This window comes from Muscardinus avellanarius, assembly GCF_963383645.1.
Source record: "Muscardinus avellanarius genome assembly, chromosome: 6".
NCBI classification, from domain to species: Eukaryota; Metazoa; Chordata; class Mammalia; order Rodentia; family Gliridae; genus Muscardinus; species Muscardinus avellanarius.
In genome coordinates, this window is record NC_137791.1 from 139,807,024 (window position 1) to 139,824,007 (window position 16,984).

General features: G+C 61.4%; 1 protein-coding gene across 1 annotated transcript; it reads left to right on the forward strand.

Annotated features, from left to right (window-relative positions):
* Positions 1-3,546: 3,546 nt before the first annotated feature.
* Positions 3,547-15,812, forward strand: DGKQ (diacylglycerol kinase theta; the record flags this gene model as incomplete). The annotated part of the gene is made up of 23 exons (XM_080697301.1): positions 3,547-3,796; positions 6,038-6,117; positions 8,445-8,544; positions 8,785-8,870; positions 8,948-9,073; positions 9,276-9,429; positions 9,509-9,583; positions 9,664-9,764; positions 9,907-10,148; positions 10,229-10,319; positions 10,439-10,493; positions 10,639-10,700; positions 10,914-11,064; positions 11,342-11,380; positions 11,777-11,892; positions 13,478-13,629; positions 13,872-14,020; positions 14,267-14,442; positions 14,739-14,839; positions 14,923-15,069; positions 15,155-15,266; positions 15,343-15,495; positions 15,717-15,812. The coding sequence occupies 23 exons, from the start codon at positions 3,547-3,549 to the stop codon at positions 15,810-15,812; spliced, it is 2,814 nt and encodes a 937-aa protein (XP_080553427.1).
* Between the last annotated feature and the right edge of the window lie 1,172 nt (positions 15,813-16,984).

Consider the following 16,984-nt stretch of genomic DNA (forward strand, 5'->3'; position numbering starts at 1 on the left):
GCTGGTCCCTGGCGCTTTATGACTTGTAGAAGCATCACCTGAGCCAGACTTGGTGGTGCATGCTTGTAATCCCTGTTTTTGGGAGACTGAGTCAGGAGGATCACAGGTCAGAGGACAGCCTCAGCAAGTAGTGAGACTCTCATCAACCTAGTGAGATTCTTTTTTTTTTTTTTTTTGGTGGTACTGGGGGTGGAACCCAGGGACTTTTCTACCTCTAGGCTATACTCCCAGACCTATTTTATATTTTATTTGGAAACAGGGTCTCACTAAGTTGCTAAGAGCCTCACTAAGTTGCTGAGGCTGACTTCAAACCTGTGTGATCCTCCTGTCTCAGCCTCCCAAGTGCTGGGGTTACAAGCGTGCGTCACCATGCCCAGCCTGAGACTCTTTTTTAAAATAAAAATAAAATAGGGCTGGGGGTGTAACTCAGAGGTAGAATGCCCTAGGCTCAATTTCCAGTACCCATTCCCCCAAGTAGCGAGATTCTCATCAACCTAACAAGACCCTGTGTCAAAATAAAAATGCAATAGGGCTTGGGATATAGCTCAGGCATAGAATACCCGAGTTCAATCCCCAGTACCACACACATACACACACAAAGGTATGCGTCTGCCTGCATCTTTACACAGTTCTCTCTGACTGAGAGTCTGAGCCCAAGCTTCCCCTTTTTTTGACACCAGTGTTGTTGGATTGGGGCCCACCCTAATGACTTTGTTTTACTTTGATTATCTCTGTAAAGCCCCTGTCTCCTGATGAGGTCACATTCTGAGGTGCTGAAAACGCCCGTATATAAACTTGGGGGCACAATTTCACCAGGAAGTACACAGTGGTTCCTGTGGGTAGTGGGGAGAGGAGCTGTTCTCACCAGAACCCAGCCATGCCATGGCCCAATTCTGTACCTCCAGCCTCCAGAGCAGTGAGGAATATGCCATGCCCACCAAACCCCCACCCCGTGTTGTCCTGGAGCTCACCTAAGACAGTTAGGGAAGGGGCAGACTGGAGGGGTCACAGCCCTGACGGCCTGCACAGAGACCACCACCCCCAAAGGACGTGGGGACAGGCAGTCCCCATCTGCAGGCTCTGTGCGCAGGCAGAGGTTTGAAGTTTTTTTTTTTTTTGGTGTGTGTGTGTGTGTGTGTGTGTGTGTGTGTGTGTGTGAGCCTGGGGATGGAACCCAGGGGCATTTGACCTCCAAGCTACATCCCCTCCCCTATTTTTAAAATTTTATTTCTATTATTATTATTATTATTATTATTATTATTATTATTATTATTATGGTGGTGGTACTGGGGTTCCTGGAAACCCTTCTACATCCGGGTTACACTCCCAGACCCATTTTATATTTTTTCTTACTTGGAAACAGGGTCTCTTAAGCCAGCGCGACTGGCTTCGAACCTGCGTGATCCTCCTGTCTCTGCCTCCCAAGCGTGAGGATTACATGTTTATTCTTTATTTTGAAACAGGGTCTCACTGAGTTGCAGAGGGCCTCACTAAGTAGTTGAGGCTGTCCGTGAACCACGATCCTCTGGTCTCAGCCTCCCGAAAGCTGGAATTACAAGCGTGAGCCATCACGCCTGGCCCAGAGGTTTGAAGTTTGAAGGCGCCTTCCAAGACAAGCTGCCGATTGTTCTGGAAGACATTCCTGGACACTCTTGCGTGGGAGGGACTGATGGAAGTATCGTTTGCTGGCTATTTTAATTAACATCTTGGGTCAGAAGACAGTTACAGTTCTGGCAGAAACAGTCAGACGTGGGTTGTCCTTTTTAAGACGTCTATTTTCTCCTGAAAAAGGAATGCCTGTGGGTACTGCTCTTCCTTAGAAATCACAGGCAGAGTGGGCTCTGGGAGTGGGCTCTGGTGACCTTGACACCCAGCCCCCCCCAAGTAGGCGGGCCAGGTGTAGGCTGGAGCTCAAGGTCACCTTGAAGAGGTGCTGAAGAGGCTAGAAGAGTGTAGGGCGCGGCCCCAGGCTGGCCGACTGCCAGGCCAGGGGAGGGCTGTCGGTGATGCCGCTCCCTCAGCTTCCTGGTCACTCAGCCCTGGTCCCGTCCATGGCAGTGACATTTCTGGGCTTGTCGACCCTTCGGTTTGTGGTCCACCTGCCCTGAAGGCTGCTCCAGGAAGGCAGGCTGGTCCCCTGCATCCTGGGTTCTGCCCAGGGCCCTGCCCGTTGCTGCAGCCCGAGAGGGAGGCCGGAAGGGACAGAGGACAGAGTCCCCCACCCACACGGCTTCTCAGGGACCTGCTCTCCTTTCTTTGTGGGTCCCTGGCATCCTCCTCCTCCTGGACACAGAAGGGCAGGCAGCCCCGCCCCAGGAGGAAAACCCTGTGAGAGCAGGGTTTTAGGCACATTCCCTGCATTTCCTCTGCAGCTGCCGGCCCTCCAGAGCCTTGCTCCTCCCCTGGGGTGCACCTCCCTGCTCTGCTCTTCCGCTGGGACCTGTCTGCTGCTCGGTCCCTCCTCATCCTGGCAGGGTCCCCTGAGTCCCTTGGCCATGATGTCCAGGCCCCCCCAGTTCCAGTTCAGGTCAGGCCCGGGAGCGGGGACCCAAGTGCTGCTGGCAGTGGGGGCAGGCTGACCCACACCAGCCCGGCCAGTCCCACCTTGACAAAACAGTTTTGCATGTTGGGCTGCTCCTCTTCTGCATGTTGGGCTCCCCCATTGCAGAGCCGGGAGCGCCATGCTAGGGCTTTCCTAGGAAGCAAGGGTGGTCGGGTGAGGTCGAGACCAGCCGAGTGTCCCCTGGGGATTTCTCCTGCTCACAGGCGGGGACAGTGCGGCTCTGCTACCCTTGTCCGTGGTGGGGACAGTGACCAGGCTGTGGCAAGGCGGCTTCGGTGCAAATCGCATTTCCCAGGACTCTGGTCAGAGGCGGGACCCAGCCCCTGAGCCCTCAAGTTCTCCTGCCCTCCGCCCTGACCTTGGCGGACCAGGCAGGAGGGCAGGGTCTGGGACTCTGAACCACCTAGACGTGCCTGGAAGGCCGCTTCTCGCTAGGATCCAGGACTAGCCAGAAAGGTCTGTCCGCGCAGCTGCGGGCATGCATGCCCCAGGTGCAGAGGCCACGTGTTCAGCGTCGCGGAGCGACTGCAGGCGGGCAGTCAGCGCCTGCGCAGAACAGCCCTCCTCGGGTCCACCTGGCCGGTGGGGCTCGGATCTGCGCTTTGCAGACCCCTAGCCGCCTGGTGGGCAGGCCCCGCCCCGCTCCCATCCCCCACCCCCGCCTCTTCATCCGCAGCGGGGTCCGGTGGAAGGCCCCGCCCACCCCAGCCCCGCCCACCCCATCTAGGCCCCTCCTCGGACCCCGCCCAGCTCCTAAGTTTCCGCCCCATCGCGGACTCCGCCCCTCCGACAGACCACGCCCACAAAAGCACCGCCCCCACACAGGACACGCCCACCCGATGCCCCACCCGCAGGCCGGGTCCCTCCCTCCCGCCCGCGCCTGCGCTGTGGGCGGCGCAGTCGGAAGCGGCGCGGGCGGAGCGCGGCGTCGGTCTCCCGGCATCCCGGCCTGCGTCCGCCCGGGCTCGCGCCGCTGGGGCCAGATGGCGGCGGCGGCCGAGCCCGGGACCCGCGCCTGGGTGGACGGCAGCGCCCCGCGGCCCGGCAGCCCGGCCTGTAGCCCAGTGCTGGGCGCCGGGGGCCGCGCGCGCCCCGGGCCGGAGCGGGCGGGGGCCAGAGCCCCGGGCCCCGCCGCGCCGGGCCACAGCTTCCGGAAGGTGACGCTCACCAAGCCCACCTTCTGCCACCTCTGCTCCGACTTCGTCTGGGGGCTGGCCGGTTTCCTGTGCGACGGTGAGCGCACCGCTGGCTCAGGCCGCTCCTCCGCGCCCCGGCCCCCGGCCCCCGGCCCCCGGCCCCCGGCCGGCGTTGCCGTGCTGGAGCTCGCGCCCGGCCTAGCCTCCGGCTGCGCGGTCCCTAGGCTCCCTCGTCGGGGGCGGGGGCAGTGTCGCCCCTTGCAGCGCCGTGGTTTGGGACGCAGGGGGCTGCGTGGGGCAGGCGAGCTTGGGGGCAGTTGCAGGGCCGGAGGTGAAGCCGCGGCAGGCCGACCTCCCCAGGGTCTCACTTCTGGCTGCTTTTCGCGGCGGCTGGGGCAGCAGGAGTGGTCAAACAGCCAGGGGTGCGGCTCCTGGTCATTTTCTCCTGAGTGCATGCAGCTACCTAGAGAGACCCGGTGCTGGCTCTGCGCAGGCTCAGGCGCATGGAGAGCCAGCCAGGGCCTCCTCCCAGGTGTGGCGTGTCCCGACAGGGCTCCCATCCATCTGCCAAGCCAGCCAGCCGGCCCTCCTGCCTCTGGGTGTTTCCAGGGCTGGTCCCTTCTGTCCCTCCTTCATGGAAGCAGGCTGCCCCAAGTTCAGCCTGCGTGGAGCTTGGACCTTTGACTCCTCATGTCCCCAGGTCAGGGCCGGCTGAGGAGCCTCCGCCCTCTGCAGGGAGGCAGCATTTACCCTGTGCCAGGGCCTCTCAGGCCAGGGACCCTCAGAGAGGATGCCTACTACCATTGGACATGGTGTGGTGGGCATGGCCCTCAGGCTGGCCAGCTGGCATGGGGCTGGCTTCCCTGTCAGATCAGAAGCACTGTTGTGCCTGCCCTGGGACCTCCAGGGGCTCCGCTGAGATGAAGAGTGTGCAAGGTGCAGACTGAGTCAGCTCCAGGTCTGAGGCTAGGCCCTGAGAGCCCATGCACAGGCAGGAGGGGGACGGGCTTCAGGAGGCCGCTGGGCTCACTGCACAGGTGAAAGGCCTGGCAGAGGTGAGAAGTGGTGAAGGTAAACTGGTGGCTTGAGGCTGACCCAGGGTCTCTAAAAATGAGACCAATCTCTGGCCCCTCACAAATGTGAGCCTGCAGGTGGGACTCCAGGTCCAAGGGGATCAGGAACCCTCAGCACAGCCCTGGTGAAGCCGTTCACTGAGGGGCCAAGCTGCGCTGGTGGTGGGACTTGGTGCAGAGGCCCTTCCTGGGTAGCGTCTGGGAGGTGGCACACAGAGCTTGGGAGGCTGTGGGGGAAGCCCTGCCCCTCCACAGTGTCCCAGGTGCTACCTCCAGGGGCAGAGAGGGAGCTGGGCAACACCTTCACAGTGGGGAAGAGTCAGGGGCTTGACCGTCCTCCTCGTTACTGCTTCTCATCAGACCCCGGCTTGCTTCTGCTTCTGGACTAGCCCATTGAACTTCTGCCTGGTGCCCTTCAGCACTGGGGCAGTCAGGCACAGCAGTGGGGCTCCTGTCTCGGGCCTGGGCATCAGAAGCCCTGTAGGCAGTCTCACTGCAGGCAGTTTCGACAGTCCTGTCCTTTGCCCCTGCAGCCTGGTCTGTCCTGTCCTACCTGCAGGCCCCTCTCTGTCCTGGCTGTGACTGTACTCCACAGGCTGCCCACTGCTCTCTCTCAGCTCCTATTGCCCACCCCATGGTCCCTGTCTCTACTGAGCCTTTGCTTGTGTGGAGGTCTAGGGGCACCTTGCCCCCCGAACCAGGATGCCCATGGCTCTTGTGAGCACCCAGGCCCCTCCCGCCCAGAGGGGCTTCAGTGTGCAAGGCCTTTGGGGGTTCAGCGAGTGTGCCCTGCTGGTGGCGCCTGGTATAGAACCCTCACTTGGCCATCATGGCCCATGACATGCTGCAGGCGGTTAGGAGGCTCTGCGATCGTGGGGTAGGGTGGGTGACCCCGCAGAGCTGCCCCCAGGGTACAGAGATGCTGCAGCCTGTGCCACCCCACCTGCTAGTGAATCCCCAGAGGGCAGCTGTAGAGATGCAAGGAGAGCTGGGCTGCGGGGCAGGGCTGCTGCTCTTGGGGGCCCCGGTCCAGGCCTTGCTGTGGGCTCTCGGGCGGGGTGGGGAATGCGGGGTGCAGTACCCCTGGTGCCGGCACCTGGCCTCCAACACCATGGACGGCAGGAATGGCTTCCCACTGCCCCGTGGGCTAGGGCTGGGGTGCTGCCACCTTCAGCTCTGGGGCAGGGTCGAGTCCTGGTGCTGGCCCAGGGCGGGAGGGTGGCTGGCCAGCTGGACCGGGCCAACTCATGCTCTCAACCCCACAGCCTGCAACTTCATGTCCCACGAGAAGTGCCTGAAGCATGTGAAGACCCCGTGCACGAGCATGGCGCCCAGCCTGGTGCGGGTACGTGCTGGGGGGAGCGGGGCTCTGGTGGTTAGGTGGGCCCCGCTGTCCTTTCTGGCCTTTGTGCTCCTACCCTGCCCTCAGGTAGGAAACAAAGGGCAGAGTCCTGCCCAGCCATCAAAAGGAGCTGTTGATGATGCTGAGGGCCTGGGGTGGGGCCCAGGGAATTGAGCTGAGGTGAGGAGTCCCCAAAGAGCAAGCTGTGTGACCACTCATAGAACACTGGGAACGAGGCCGTCAGAGAGGGCATAGCTGGGGGTGTGGGGAGTACGAAACTCATAGAACACTGGAAACAAGGCCGTCAGAGAGGGTGTAGCTGGGGGTTGTGGGGAATACGAAAGTGAGTGGCTACCAGAAGTGGGATGAGGGTCCTGGGGGAGGGATGTTCGGTCTCACCGACACTGACCAGTTTTCCAATATGTCACCACTGAGGGCACAGGGGCTTTTTTTTTTTTTTTTTTTCCAGTACCGAGGATTGAACCCAGGGACATTCTACCTCCAAACTACACCCCTAGCCCAATTTAAAATTCTTTATTTTGAAACAGGATCTCACTAAGTTGCAGAGGGCCTCACTAAGTATCTGAGGCTGACTGTGAATCCTCCTGTCTCAGCCTCCCAAGTACTGGGATTATAAGCATGCGCCACCACGCCCAGCTCACAGGGGCCTATTATTTCTCACAAATACACATGAATGTATAAATACTTAAACGTAACAGGCTTAAATAAAAACAAAGTCTCTTGGAGCTGGAGGTTTTGGCCACTGACCTCTCTGCAGGGTTCTGGACAGGCGGTGGGCGCCTGGGCCAGGTGTTTGTAGGGTGCAGGGACTTCCATTCTGTGGGTGACAGCAGCTGCCATTTAGAGTGGACTGATGGTGTTGGGGCTCCATATTCCAAGGGTCAGCCTCACCTTTGCATACTGTGGCCCCTCAGTCCCCTTCGCCCATCCCTGCTCCTGCAGTGGTGGGTGGGGTGAGGGAGTGGTCGCTGGCCCAGCTGCTGAGTCACATCTGGCCGTGGTGTCCACCCTGAGATGCTTGATGCTGTTTGGGGAATGGTGGCCCCCATCTCAGGATAACTGGCCAACCAGATGGCCCCTCATGTGGATGTTCTGAGGCCACAGTTTTCTAAAGTTGATCTTAATGTCTTATTACTTTACTAAATTTAAAAACTATAGCTATGTATTTCAAATATATGTATCATGAAAACAAAGAATGTAGATATTTAAAAGGGAAATCACAGCTGGGCGTGGTGGCGCACCCTTGTAATCCTAGCGTTTGGGAGGCTGAGACAGAAGGATCATGGTTCATGGACAGCCTCAGCTACTTAGTGAGGCTCTCTGCAACTGAGACCATATTTCAAACATAAAGAATAAAGCCGGGCGCGGTGGTGCACGCTTGCAATCCCGGCACTTGGGAGGCTGAGACAGGAGGATTGCGCAGATTTGAAGCCAGCCTCAGCAACTTAGTGAGGCTCTCAGCAACTTAGTGAGACCCTGTTTCCAAATAAAATATAAAATAGGTCTGAGAGTATTAGCCTGGAGGTAGAAAGCCTCTGGGTTCTACCCCCAGTACCACCAGAAAAAACAAACAAAAAGGGCTGGGGCCAGGTGTGGTGGCGCGGGCTTGTAATCTCAGCATTCCGGAGGCTGAGACTAGAGGATCGGGGTTTGTGATTAGCCTCAGCTACTTAGTGAGGCCCTCTGCAACACAGTGAGACCCTGTTTCAAAATAAAGAATAAAAACTAGGGCTGGGGATGTAGCTCGGAGGTTGAATGCCCCTGGGTTCCATCCCATACCCCCCCACACGAATAAAAAGGAAAATCACCCACCATTCTGACATGCCCATAGTTGCTGTCCTAGTGTGCGGTCTTTCTGTTTGTTCTGCCTTTTATCATGCATATGTCAGTGTAAGTGTGGGGATGAGGACCAGAGCCAGGGCAAGGACCTGGCCCGTCTGCTCCCTGGAGAGCAGCTGCCGACACACACTGGCTCACTGCCTCCTGGAGGTGGCCTGCCTGTGGGCGTGTGGAGCCTCTAGAGCCCCAAGAGCCACATGCCTGGCAGTTGAGGGATGGGTGGGTGGCAGGTGGCCCCTCCACCTGTGCCCCCAGGTGGACGTGTGAAGGCAGAGCCCCCCCTCCAGGTGTCCGAGGCTGGGCTTCCCTGGTGCCAGGGCCAGGTGTCCCAGGAGGGCTTGCGCTGTAGATTGTGCAGGTGAACAGGGAGGAGGGCGATGCTCTTCACCCTGGCTTGGTTCCCTGGAGAGTGGTGGTGGGCGCTGGGGCCAGCTGTGCGGTATCTTGGCTCAGGCTGTTCTGACCTGCAGGTGCCTGTCGCCCACTGCTTTGGGCCCCGTGGGCTCTACAAGCGCAGGTTCTGCACTGTCTGCCGGAAGGGCCTGGAGGCTCCGGCGCTCCGTTGTGAAGGTACCTCTGACTGCCCGGGCCCCCAGACCGACCACTTGTCCAGAGGCCTGTCTGCTGCCCAAGGCGGCCTGAATTTTGTCAAAGGCATGGGGGAGGTGGGGCTCCGCGGGGCATAGGGCTAGCAGGTGTGCAATGCCATGAAGGGCACAGGTAGGTTGAAGCGGGCAGGGCTGAGGGGGCCGGGGCTGGGGTCAGACCTAGCCTCCACCGAGAGAGGCCCTAACCCTGCCCGCCCCCCAGTGTGCGAGCTGCATGTTCACCCCGACTGTGTGCCCTTCGCCTGCAGCGACTGCCGTCAGTGCCACCAGGACGGGCACCAGGACCACGTGAGTGCGTGGGCACTGACGCGACGCCTGCTGGGCCAGGTGGCTGGTGCGGAGCCAGTGACCACCCCTCTTTGCAGGATGTGTACCTCCACCACTGGCGGGAGGGGAACTTGCCTTCGGGTGCACGCTGCGAGGTCTGCCGGAAGAGCTGCGGCTCCACAGATGTGCTGGCTGGGGTGCGCTGCGAGTGGTGTGGGGTCCAGGTGAGTGTGGGCAGTGCTGGGCGGGCCAAGGTGCCAGTCCTGTTGGGGATGGGGGCCACTTGCAGGGTGTCCTTCCCATTGAGATGGTTGCCCCCGGGGCCTGTGTGCTCCACCCTGAGGCTGACGTCCTTGCTCACCCATGAGCTGGAGACGGTGCAGCCAGCCTCCTGCCCAGGTGCCTGGCTCACGCCCGTGCCCCCAGGCCCACTCGGCGTGCTCCTCGGCTCTGGCCCCCGAGTGCACGTTCGGTCGCCTGCGCTCCATGATCCTGCCCCCCGCGTGTGTGCGCCTCCTGTCCCGCAACTTCAGCAAGATGCACTGCTTCCGTATCGCAGAGACTGTGGCCCCGGAGACTGGTGAGGCGGCAGGTGGCTGCTGGGGTGCGCTGGGGCTGGGCGGTGGGAGCCGAATGCAAGGTTCCTGTTTATCCTGCAGGTGATTGGGATGACGGGGCGGATAGAAGTGTAGCCACTGGCCCGGGCAGAGAGGTGCTGGCCGCTCCAGAGTCCAGTAAGTGTCCCTGGTAGTTGCTACCGTGTCCCCACCGCACCCTGGCCCCCTGGCCCCTCATCTTCCCTCTCCTGGCCCAGGCAAGCAGACCCTGAAGATCTTTGATGGCGATGACGCTATGAGGAGAAACCAGTTCCGCCTGGTCACTGTCCCCCGCCTGGCCAGGAGTGAGGAGGTGCTGGTAAGAGCTCGGGGAGGCAGGGTGGTGTCTCAGTCTCTGTGCCAGTCAACCTGGGTTGACCCTTACACCTGGCTCCCTACCTGGGCCCCTCCCACTCCTTCCTCCCACCTGGCTCCCCCATACCTGCGTTCACCCCGTGCAGGAGGCAGCGCTGCGGGCCTACTGTGTCAGTGAGGACCCTTGGGAGTTTGAGCTGCAGGCACTCTCCCCACCGTGTTTGGATGGTGATGCCCAGGTCCCCGGAAAGGCTGGACGTGGTGGAGCTGCAGAGGAAGAGGAGGGCTGCAGAGGCTCAGGGCACCGGGAGCCCGCTCCTGAGGCCTGGGTCATCCGGGCTCGGCCTCGGACCCAGGAGGTCCTGAAGATCTACCCTAGCTGGCTCAAGTGAGGCCCAAGGTGCAGGGTCTAATGGGCAAGGGGCAGGGCGGGGGCCACAGCCCGAGCTCCCAGCCTGTCCCCCGCAGGGTGGGTGTGGCCTACGTGTCCATCCGTGTGAGCCCACAGAGCACAGCCCAGGCCGTGGTGCTAGAGGTCCTCCCGCTGCTTGGACGCCAGGTGTGTACGCCAGCCCCGCTGATCCAGCCTGACCTGCGGTCACCTACCTAGTGGGCCAGTGTCCCTGTGGGTATCCTGGGGAATGGAACCAGGCCTGACACTCTGTCCCTGCCTCGTAGGTCGAGGGTCCTGAGAGTTTCCAGCTGGTCGAGGTGCTCATGGGCAGCAGGCAAGGTCAGTGGACAGCCTGGGCAGTGCTCCTCGGGCCCTGCACACACGGCCCACTGCCTCCAGAGCTCCCACACGCCCTGGGTCCTACGGTGGCTTGGTGAGGCAGGGAGAGCCCTGTGCTGACAGGCTGTGTTCCTCAAACCTGCAGTCCAGCGGACGGTGCTGGCAGACAAGGAACCCCTACTCAACCGGCTTCGGGACATCCGGCAGGTTAGTGGGTGCAGGCACTGGTCCCTGGAGCTGCCAGCCTTCGGCCACTGCCCCCAGCCCCTCAGGAGTTTCTCCCCATCCTGGAGTGGCTCGAGTGGGTGGGCAGGCCCGTGGGGCGGCAGCCCCTGGTGCTCATCTTAGCTCAGCCCCAGCACCCCGGGAGAAGGGCAGTGCTGGTGGCCTGCCCAGGGTCCCCACGGCTCCTCCCCACAGACGTCCGTGCGGCAGATGAGCCAGACACGCTTCTACGTGACTGCGAGCAGGACCTTGAGCCCTCACGTCTCCCTGTTTGTGGGTGGCCTGCCGCCCGGCCTGTCCCCCCAGGAGTACGGCAGTCTGCTGCAGGAGGCCATGGCCACCAAAGGTGTGTCCCAGGCTGACTGAGCCATGGTGCTGAGCGGGTCCTCCTGCTCTCCACACACCACCAGCCCTGCTCAGCTCCCACACAGCCTCTGCCCACTCACCTGCCACCTTCTGTGGCCAGGGGCTCTGCGCTTCCCTCTGGGGCCCTGTGCCCTTAGAGGCAGGCATTGTTTTGGGGTGGGGTGTGGGTGCTTCCTGGGGGGCTGGCCCTGGAGGCCGTGTCCTGGGTGTGGACTAGGCCTTGGAGCTGTGCATCCCTGACCGAAGCTTGTCTGCAGCCGCTGTGGTGTCCATCAGCCACGTCTACTCCTCGCAAGGTGAGCTGCGCCCACCTGTGGACCTTTCGGAGCCGGGAGGGAGAGCCCGCCTTTCCCTCCCTCCTTCAGAGCTTGCCCAGAGCCGGCCCCAGGAAACAATCCTGGCTTTGTCTCCTGGTTTCTGTCTGATGCTTTTGCTAAAGCATGGCTGAGACTCGGTTGTTTCTCCAAACCCATCCTTCCGGTGGCTCTGTTTTCTATGGGGGAGTCCAGATGTCCTAATGTCCTCTCTTCTTGGGGGTGTTGCCCAGGGTGCCCGGCTGTGTGGGGGAGGCGGCGGGGGGCCTGCTGCCCATTGCTGGGGCCTGTTGTTGAGCCTGGCCCCTGGAAGCAGCTCTGGAGAGGGTGGGCCCCTCGTTGCAGCAGCCCTGCCCTGAGCTGTGGCCGCTGTTGCAGGTGCGGTGGTGCTGGACGTCGCCTGCTTTGCAGAGGCTGAGCGGCTATACATGTTGGGCAGGGACACGGCTGTGCATGGCCGGCCGCTGATGGTGCTGGTGCTCCCAGAAGTGCTGGTGAGTGGTGGTTCCGAGGCCGGCTTTGCAAATCCCCGAGGGGGCACCTGTGCTTTTCCATGGCTAGGCATGTTCTCATCCAGCATCTTTGAGCTTGCTGGGGTTTGTTCAGTGCCACCGTGGTCAAGCCACACAATAACCAAGGATGGTCAGGGCTTCCTGTTTCAAAGGGACCAAGGTCCAGGGTTAGCACTTGTGTAAGGCTGCCTGGTGGGCGAGACCTGCTCCTTGGGGCCCTGAGGGGCTAGGACTGGCTGTCCACTCTGAACCTGAGGCCTGCACCCTGTGGGGAGGACCACAGAATGAGACTCCCCTTGGGCCCACAGCAGCCACAGCTAAGGTGCTGCGTCCTGCCAACAAACTGTCTGCCATTTTTCCTGGAGTGTGGTACCCACCTGTCCTGCTGAGGTGGCCTCAGGGTCTCTGTCCTGCGCTTTGGGCTGCCTTGGCCAGTAGGTGGAGCTCCCTGGCAGTGCCTGGGAGGGTGACGGTGGGCAGCGCAAGCTGAGGAGCAGTAACCGCAGGCATGGGCCCTATTTTTTCCCCCATGTGGTACTGGGGTGGAACCCAGGGGCCTTGTGTCTCCAGGGGAGACTCCCAGACCTATTTTATATTTTGTTTGGAAACAAGGTCTCACTAAGTTGTGAGAGCCTCACCAGGCAGCTGAGGCTGGCTTCGAACCTGCATGGTCCTCCTGTCTCAGCCTCCTAAGTACTGGGTTTACAGGTGTGTGCCACCACGCCTGGCTGCACAGACCCTATTTTGCACCTACACAGAGCCTCTGGCTTTGTCCCTGCCTGCCCCTATGGGCCCCATGAGGTCCCTGGCAGTCTGTGACTGAAGCCTGACACTTGGCCCTGGCCCAACACTTGAAGCAGAATTAGGCTGATTTGGGGCGTCTTTCCGGCCCTGTCCACACCTGGTCCTGGCCTGGTCAGGGCAGGTGGCTGTCCCCACTGCCTGAAGACTCAGTCCCTGCAGGTCAGGGCTCCCGCCACCCCAGGCCTGGCCCTGCTCGCTCTGTGGGTAGAGCTGGCCTGAGGCCAACGTCGCTTGCTCTCTCTCTCTCCTGTCAGCTGCCCACCCTGGGCGGGACAAGTGGGTAAGTGGGGAGCCGGCGGCTGCTTGCCTGGCAGGCCCCACGGCCTGAGTGTGCCTTCATCTAGCCACGGCCCAGCCCGTGCGCCACCCACCCTGTCTGCGCCAGCCTGTCTGTCCTGTCCCCACCCTGCTGTAGGCACCCTGGCCCACTGTGTCTAGATTCCTGGGCACTGTTTCTTGGGATTGTGTGCTGGACATGGGTTCTGTCCTAGGACTGAGGGGAGACATGGTACCCTGTGAACACACCCTGCCAGCTGCCACATGGCAGGGGCCGGGAGGTACCCACCTCCAAAGGGTGTGCAGGGCTCTGCGGGGCAGGCCTCTGTCCAGCTGGCTGGCAGTGGTATTAGCCAGCACCGTGAGGTGGTGGGAATGACGAGCCTGTGGCCTCTTTGGCCTTCTGGCTTAGAGTCCATGGCCAGGTACTGCTTGGCAGCCCTGGTGGGGGGCCTTGGCCCCACCCTAACCAAATGCCCCCTCTCAGCATGAAAAGCTGCCCCCAGACTGCTGCCCCCTCCTCGTGTTCGTGAACCCCAAGAGTGGGGGCCTCCAGGGTCGAGACCTGCTTTGCAGTTTCCGCAAATTGCTGAACCCACACCAAGTCTTCGAGCTGACCAATGGGGGGCCTCTTCCTGGGTGAGTCAGTCAGTCCTCGTGGGGGGGGGGACCCTACACCCCTTCTGTGGCTAGTGGAACTCCAGGACGGAAACGTAAAGTCCTCCATGCTGTTGAGAATGCACGTTTGGGAAGGAGAGGGTTGTCTGGGGTGTGAACAAGTTGACCCAGTCCTATCTCAGGGCCTGGGCAGCCACCAGCCATCTTGCCTGGCTACCTGGTGCCCTGCATGGTAGCAACACGCTTTCTGTTTCCTGCTGTAGATTCCACCTGTTCTCCCAGGTGCCCTGCTTCCGGGTGCTGGTGTGTGGTGGGGATGGTACCGTGGGCTGGGTGCTCGGTGCACTGGAGGAGACGCGGTACCATCTGGCCTGTCCGGAGCCATCTGTGGCCATCTTGCCCCTAGGCACAGGTGGGGTCAGCCATTGAGTTGAATATGGGGCCTCAAGGCTTTTCCTGCCCTAAGTTTTGCTTAAAGCCCTTGGTGATGTCTGTCTTGTGGTGGGGTCTTCATGCCCTAGTAATGGGTCTCTGTTCCATGGTGGTGATATCTTTCCCATGGTGGGGTCTCCATCCTTTGGTGATGGTCTCTGCCCCACGGTGGGGTCTCTGTCCCATGGTAGTACGTGGGAGTTATTCTGTGTGATCTGTGGCCCAGGAAATGATCTTGGCCGGGTCCTCCGCTGGGGGGCTGGCTACAGTGGAGAGGACCCCTTCTCTGTTTTGGTGTCTGTGGATGAGGCCGATGCTGTGCTCATGGACCGCTGGACCATCCTGCTGGACGCTCAGGAGGCTGGCGGTGGAGAGAACGGCATGGACGTGGAGCCCCCGAAGGTGTGGGTGTGGCTCCCACTAGGCTTTTGCATGTGGGTCTCCCAGGTTCACTGACGCCTTCTCCCTCCCGGCCACACCTGGGGGCACCTGTACCACCTGCTTTGTGGCCAGGCTATGAAGGCACGGCAGTGGCTTGCTGGCTGTAAAACCCATGTGTGGGGAACACACTCTCTTCTCTGGTGTTGGGGTGCCATGGGCAAGGAGAAGTGGGTTGGAGGCAAGGCAGCTGGACACACCTTGGGGTTCTCAGGGTGCTTGGGAGCTGGCTGGCATCCCAGGAGCACCCTTGTCCCCAGATTGTGCAGATGAGTAACTACTGTGGCATTGGCATTGATGCTGAGCTCAGCCTGGACTTCCACCAGGCAAGGGAGGAGGAGCCAGGGAAGTTCACCAGCAGGTACCAGCTGGGCGGGGCCAGTGTTGGGCTCTTAGCAGGGCTGCAGCTGCCCCCTGTCGACGATGGGTGCGTTCCCTTGGCAGGTTCCACAATAAGGGCGTGTATGTACGGGTTGGGCTGCAGAAGATCAGCCACTCTCGCAGCCTGCACAAGGAGATCCGGCTGCAGGTGGAGCAGCAGGAGGTGGAACTGCCCAGCATTGAGGGCCTCATCTTTATCAACATCCCCAGGTACGGGGAGGGCTCCCAGAGGCTCCACATTCTTGGGCTCAGCCTGTGCTTAACCTGTGTGCACCCCTCCACCCTCTTGGGGCAGCTGGGGCTCGGGGGCCGACCTGTGGGGCTCCGACAGTGACTCCAGGTTCGAGAAGCCACGTATGGATGACGGGCTGTTGGAGGTGGTGGGCGTGACGGGCGTCATGCACATGGTGAGGAGGGGTGGGCCCATGGGGAGGCCCTGGTGGTGCCCCGGGGCCCCTCTGAGCCCAGCCCTGCTCCACACAGGGCCAAGTGCAGGGAGGGTTGCGCTCTGGAATCCGCATCGCCCAAGGCTCCTACTTCCGAGTTACTCTCCTCAAGGCCACTCCTGTGCAGGTGGACGGAGAGCCCTGGGTCCAGGCCCCGGGGCACATGATCATCTCTGCTGCTGGTCCTAAGGTGTGTGGCCAGGGCTGGGCGCCCAGGTGAGGTGGGCTGGGGCTGGCTTGCTGCTCCCTGACTCCAGATCTTGGGGCCCTCGATGGAGATGAGCCCTGGGCTGAGGATGGGCCAGTGGGGCAGGCAGGCCTGTGTGGGCAGCCCTCCAGGCCCTTCTTTGCAGAGCTGTGAGGTGTCAGCAGCCTGTTGTCACCTTCTGACTCAGCCCTGCCCTTCAACAGGTGCACATGCTGAGGAAAGCCAAGCAGAAGCCCAGGAAGGCGGGAGCCACCAGGGACAACCGAGCGGACGCCTTGACTTCCTTGGAGGGACCCTAAGTAGAAAGTGGCAATGTGGGGGTGGGCCGTGCAGCAGCAACACCCACCCAGGAGTGCACACACTGGCTGGCCAGCAGGCAGCCTTGGCTACAGCCCCACCACAGCATCTTCCCGGGTCCTAGGGCATTTCCAGCACTCGTCCTCTTTCCCCATCACGTGGAAATTGCTGGGCGGGGGTGGCCATTCCTCCTTGGCCTGGTGATGGTGTGGCAGTGGGCATGGCCTGCCGGCTGCCTCTGCGGGGCCCGGGCACCTAGGGAGAGTGGAGCTGGCCCCACACTGCATACATCAGTCATACAGGTTCTGGGTAAGAGAAGGTGGGCCCAGGCCACGCCCTGGGGTGGACAACTTCCTTTGTGTCCCCTCCACCTCCAAGCCCCTTTGGTGGGGCAACACTGGACATGGGCCATTGGGTAGGCCTCCGACCTTATTTGGCCCCAGGCTGGTCCCTGCGTACTCCTTCAGAGCAACTGGCTAGGGGCTCTGGTGTGTCCCTGGCTGGTAGGTGTGCACTGTGCCGGCTTCTCCGCCCCTCCCACCCCACCCCTGGTGGTAGGGACCACCCATGCTTAGGAAGGTGCCTGCCTTCATCCCCTGCCTCCGTGCTACAGGTGGCAGCTTACACTGGGTGGCAGTTGCAGGGCCGGGCAGTACAGCTGGGTCTGTCTGCCTGCTTCTAGGCCGTTCACTGTTGGACAGGGGAACACGTGCACCTGAGGCCAGGCGGGCTTGGGTGCCATCTGTGCAGCACCAGAGTATGGGCCAGCATGGGTGCCCCTTGCCCCGAGGTGGGATGGCTTATGCCTAGGGACGGGTGGTTGGCACCGGGCCATGGAAGTCTACATAGCACCGCCGTGGAGGAGCCACGCTGGAGGCCTCCGACCCCACTGCAGCACTTTACATACATGCTGCTTGCACTCCCGCTTCAGAGCTCCAGCCCCAGCCCCACCCGACTCCTCGGCCACACTGGGGCAGACTGTGCTGGGGCCCAGCCAGACTTCCACAAGCCCAACGATTCATATACCAGACCCTGTGGGGCCAACCCAAAGCGAGCAGCCTCTGTGGGCTGGCCCCATCTCCTGGCCCACGTTGCCGTGGGCCTCCACCTCGGAGCGTCATGTGTGACCCAAGGCACAAGTCCTGGCCTGGGCACCAGGGCCTCCATGCCACCA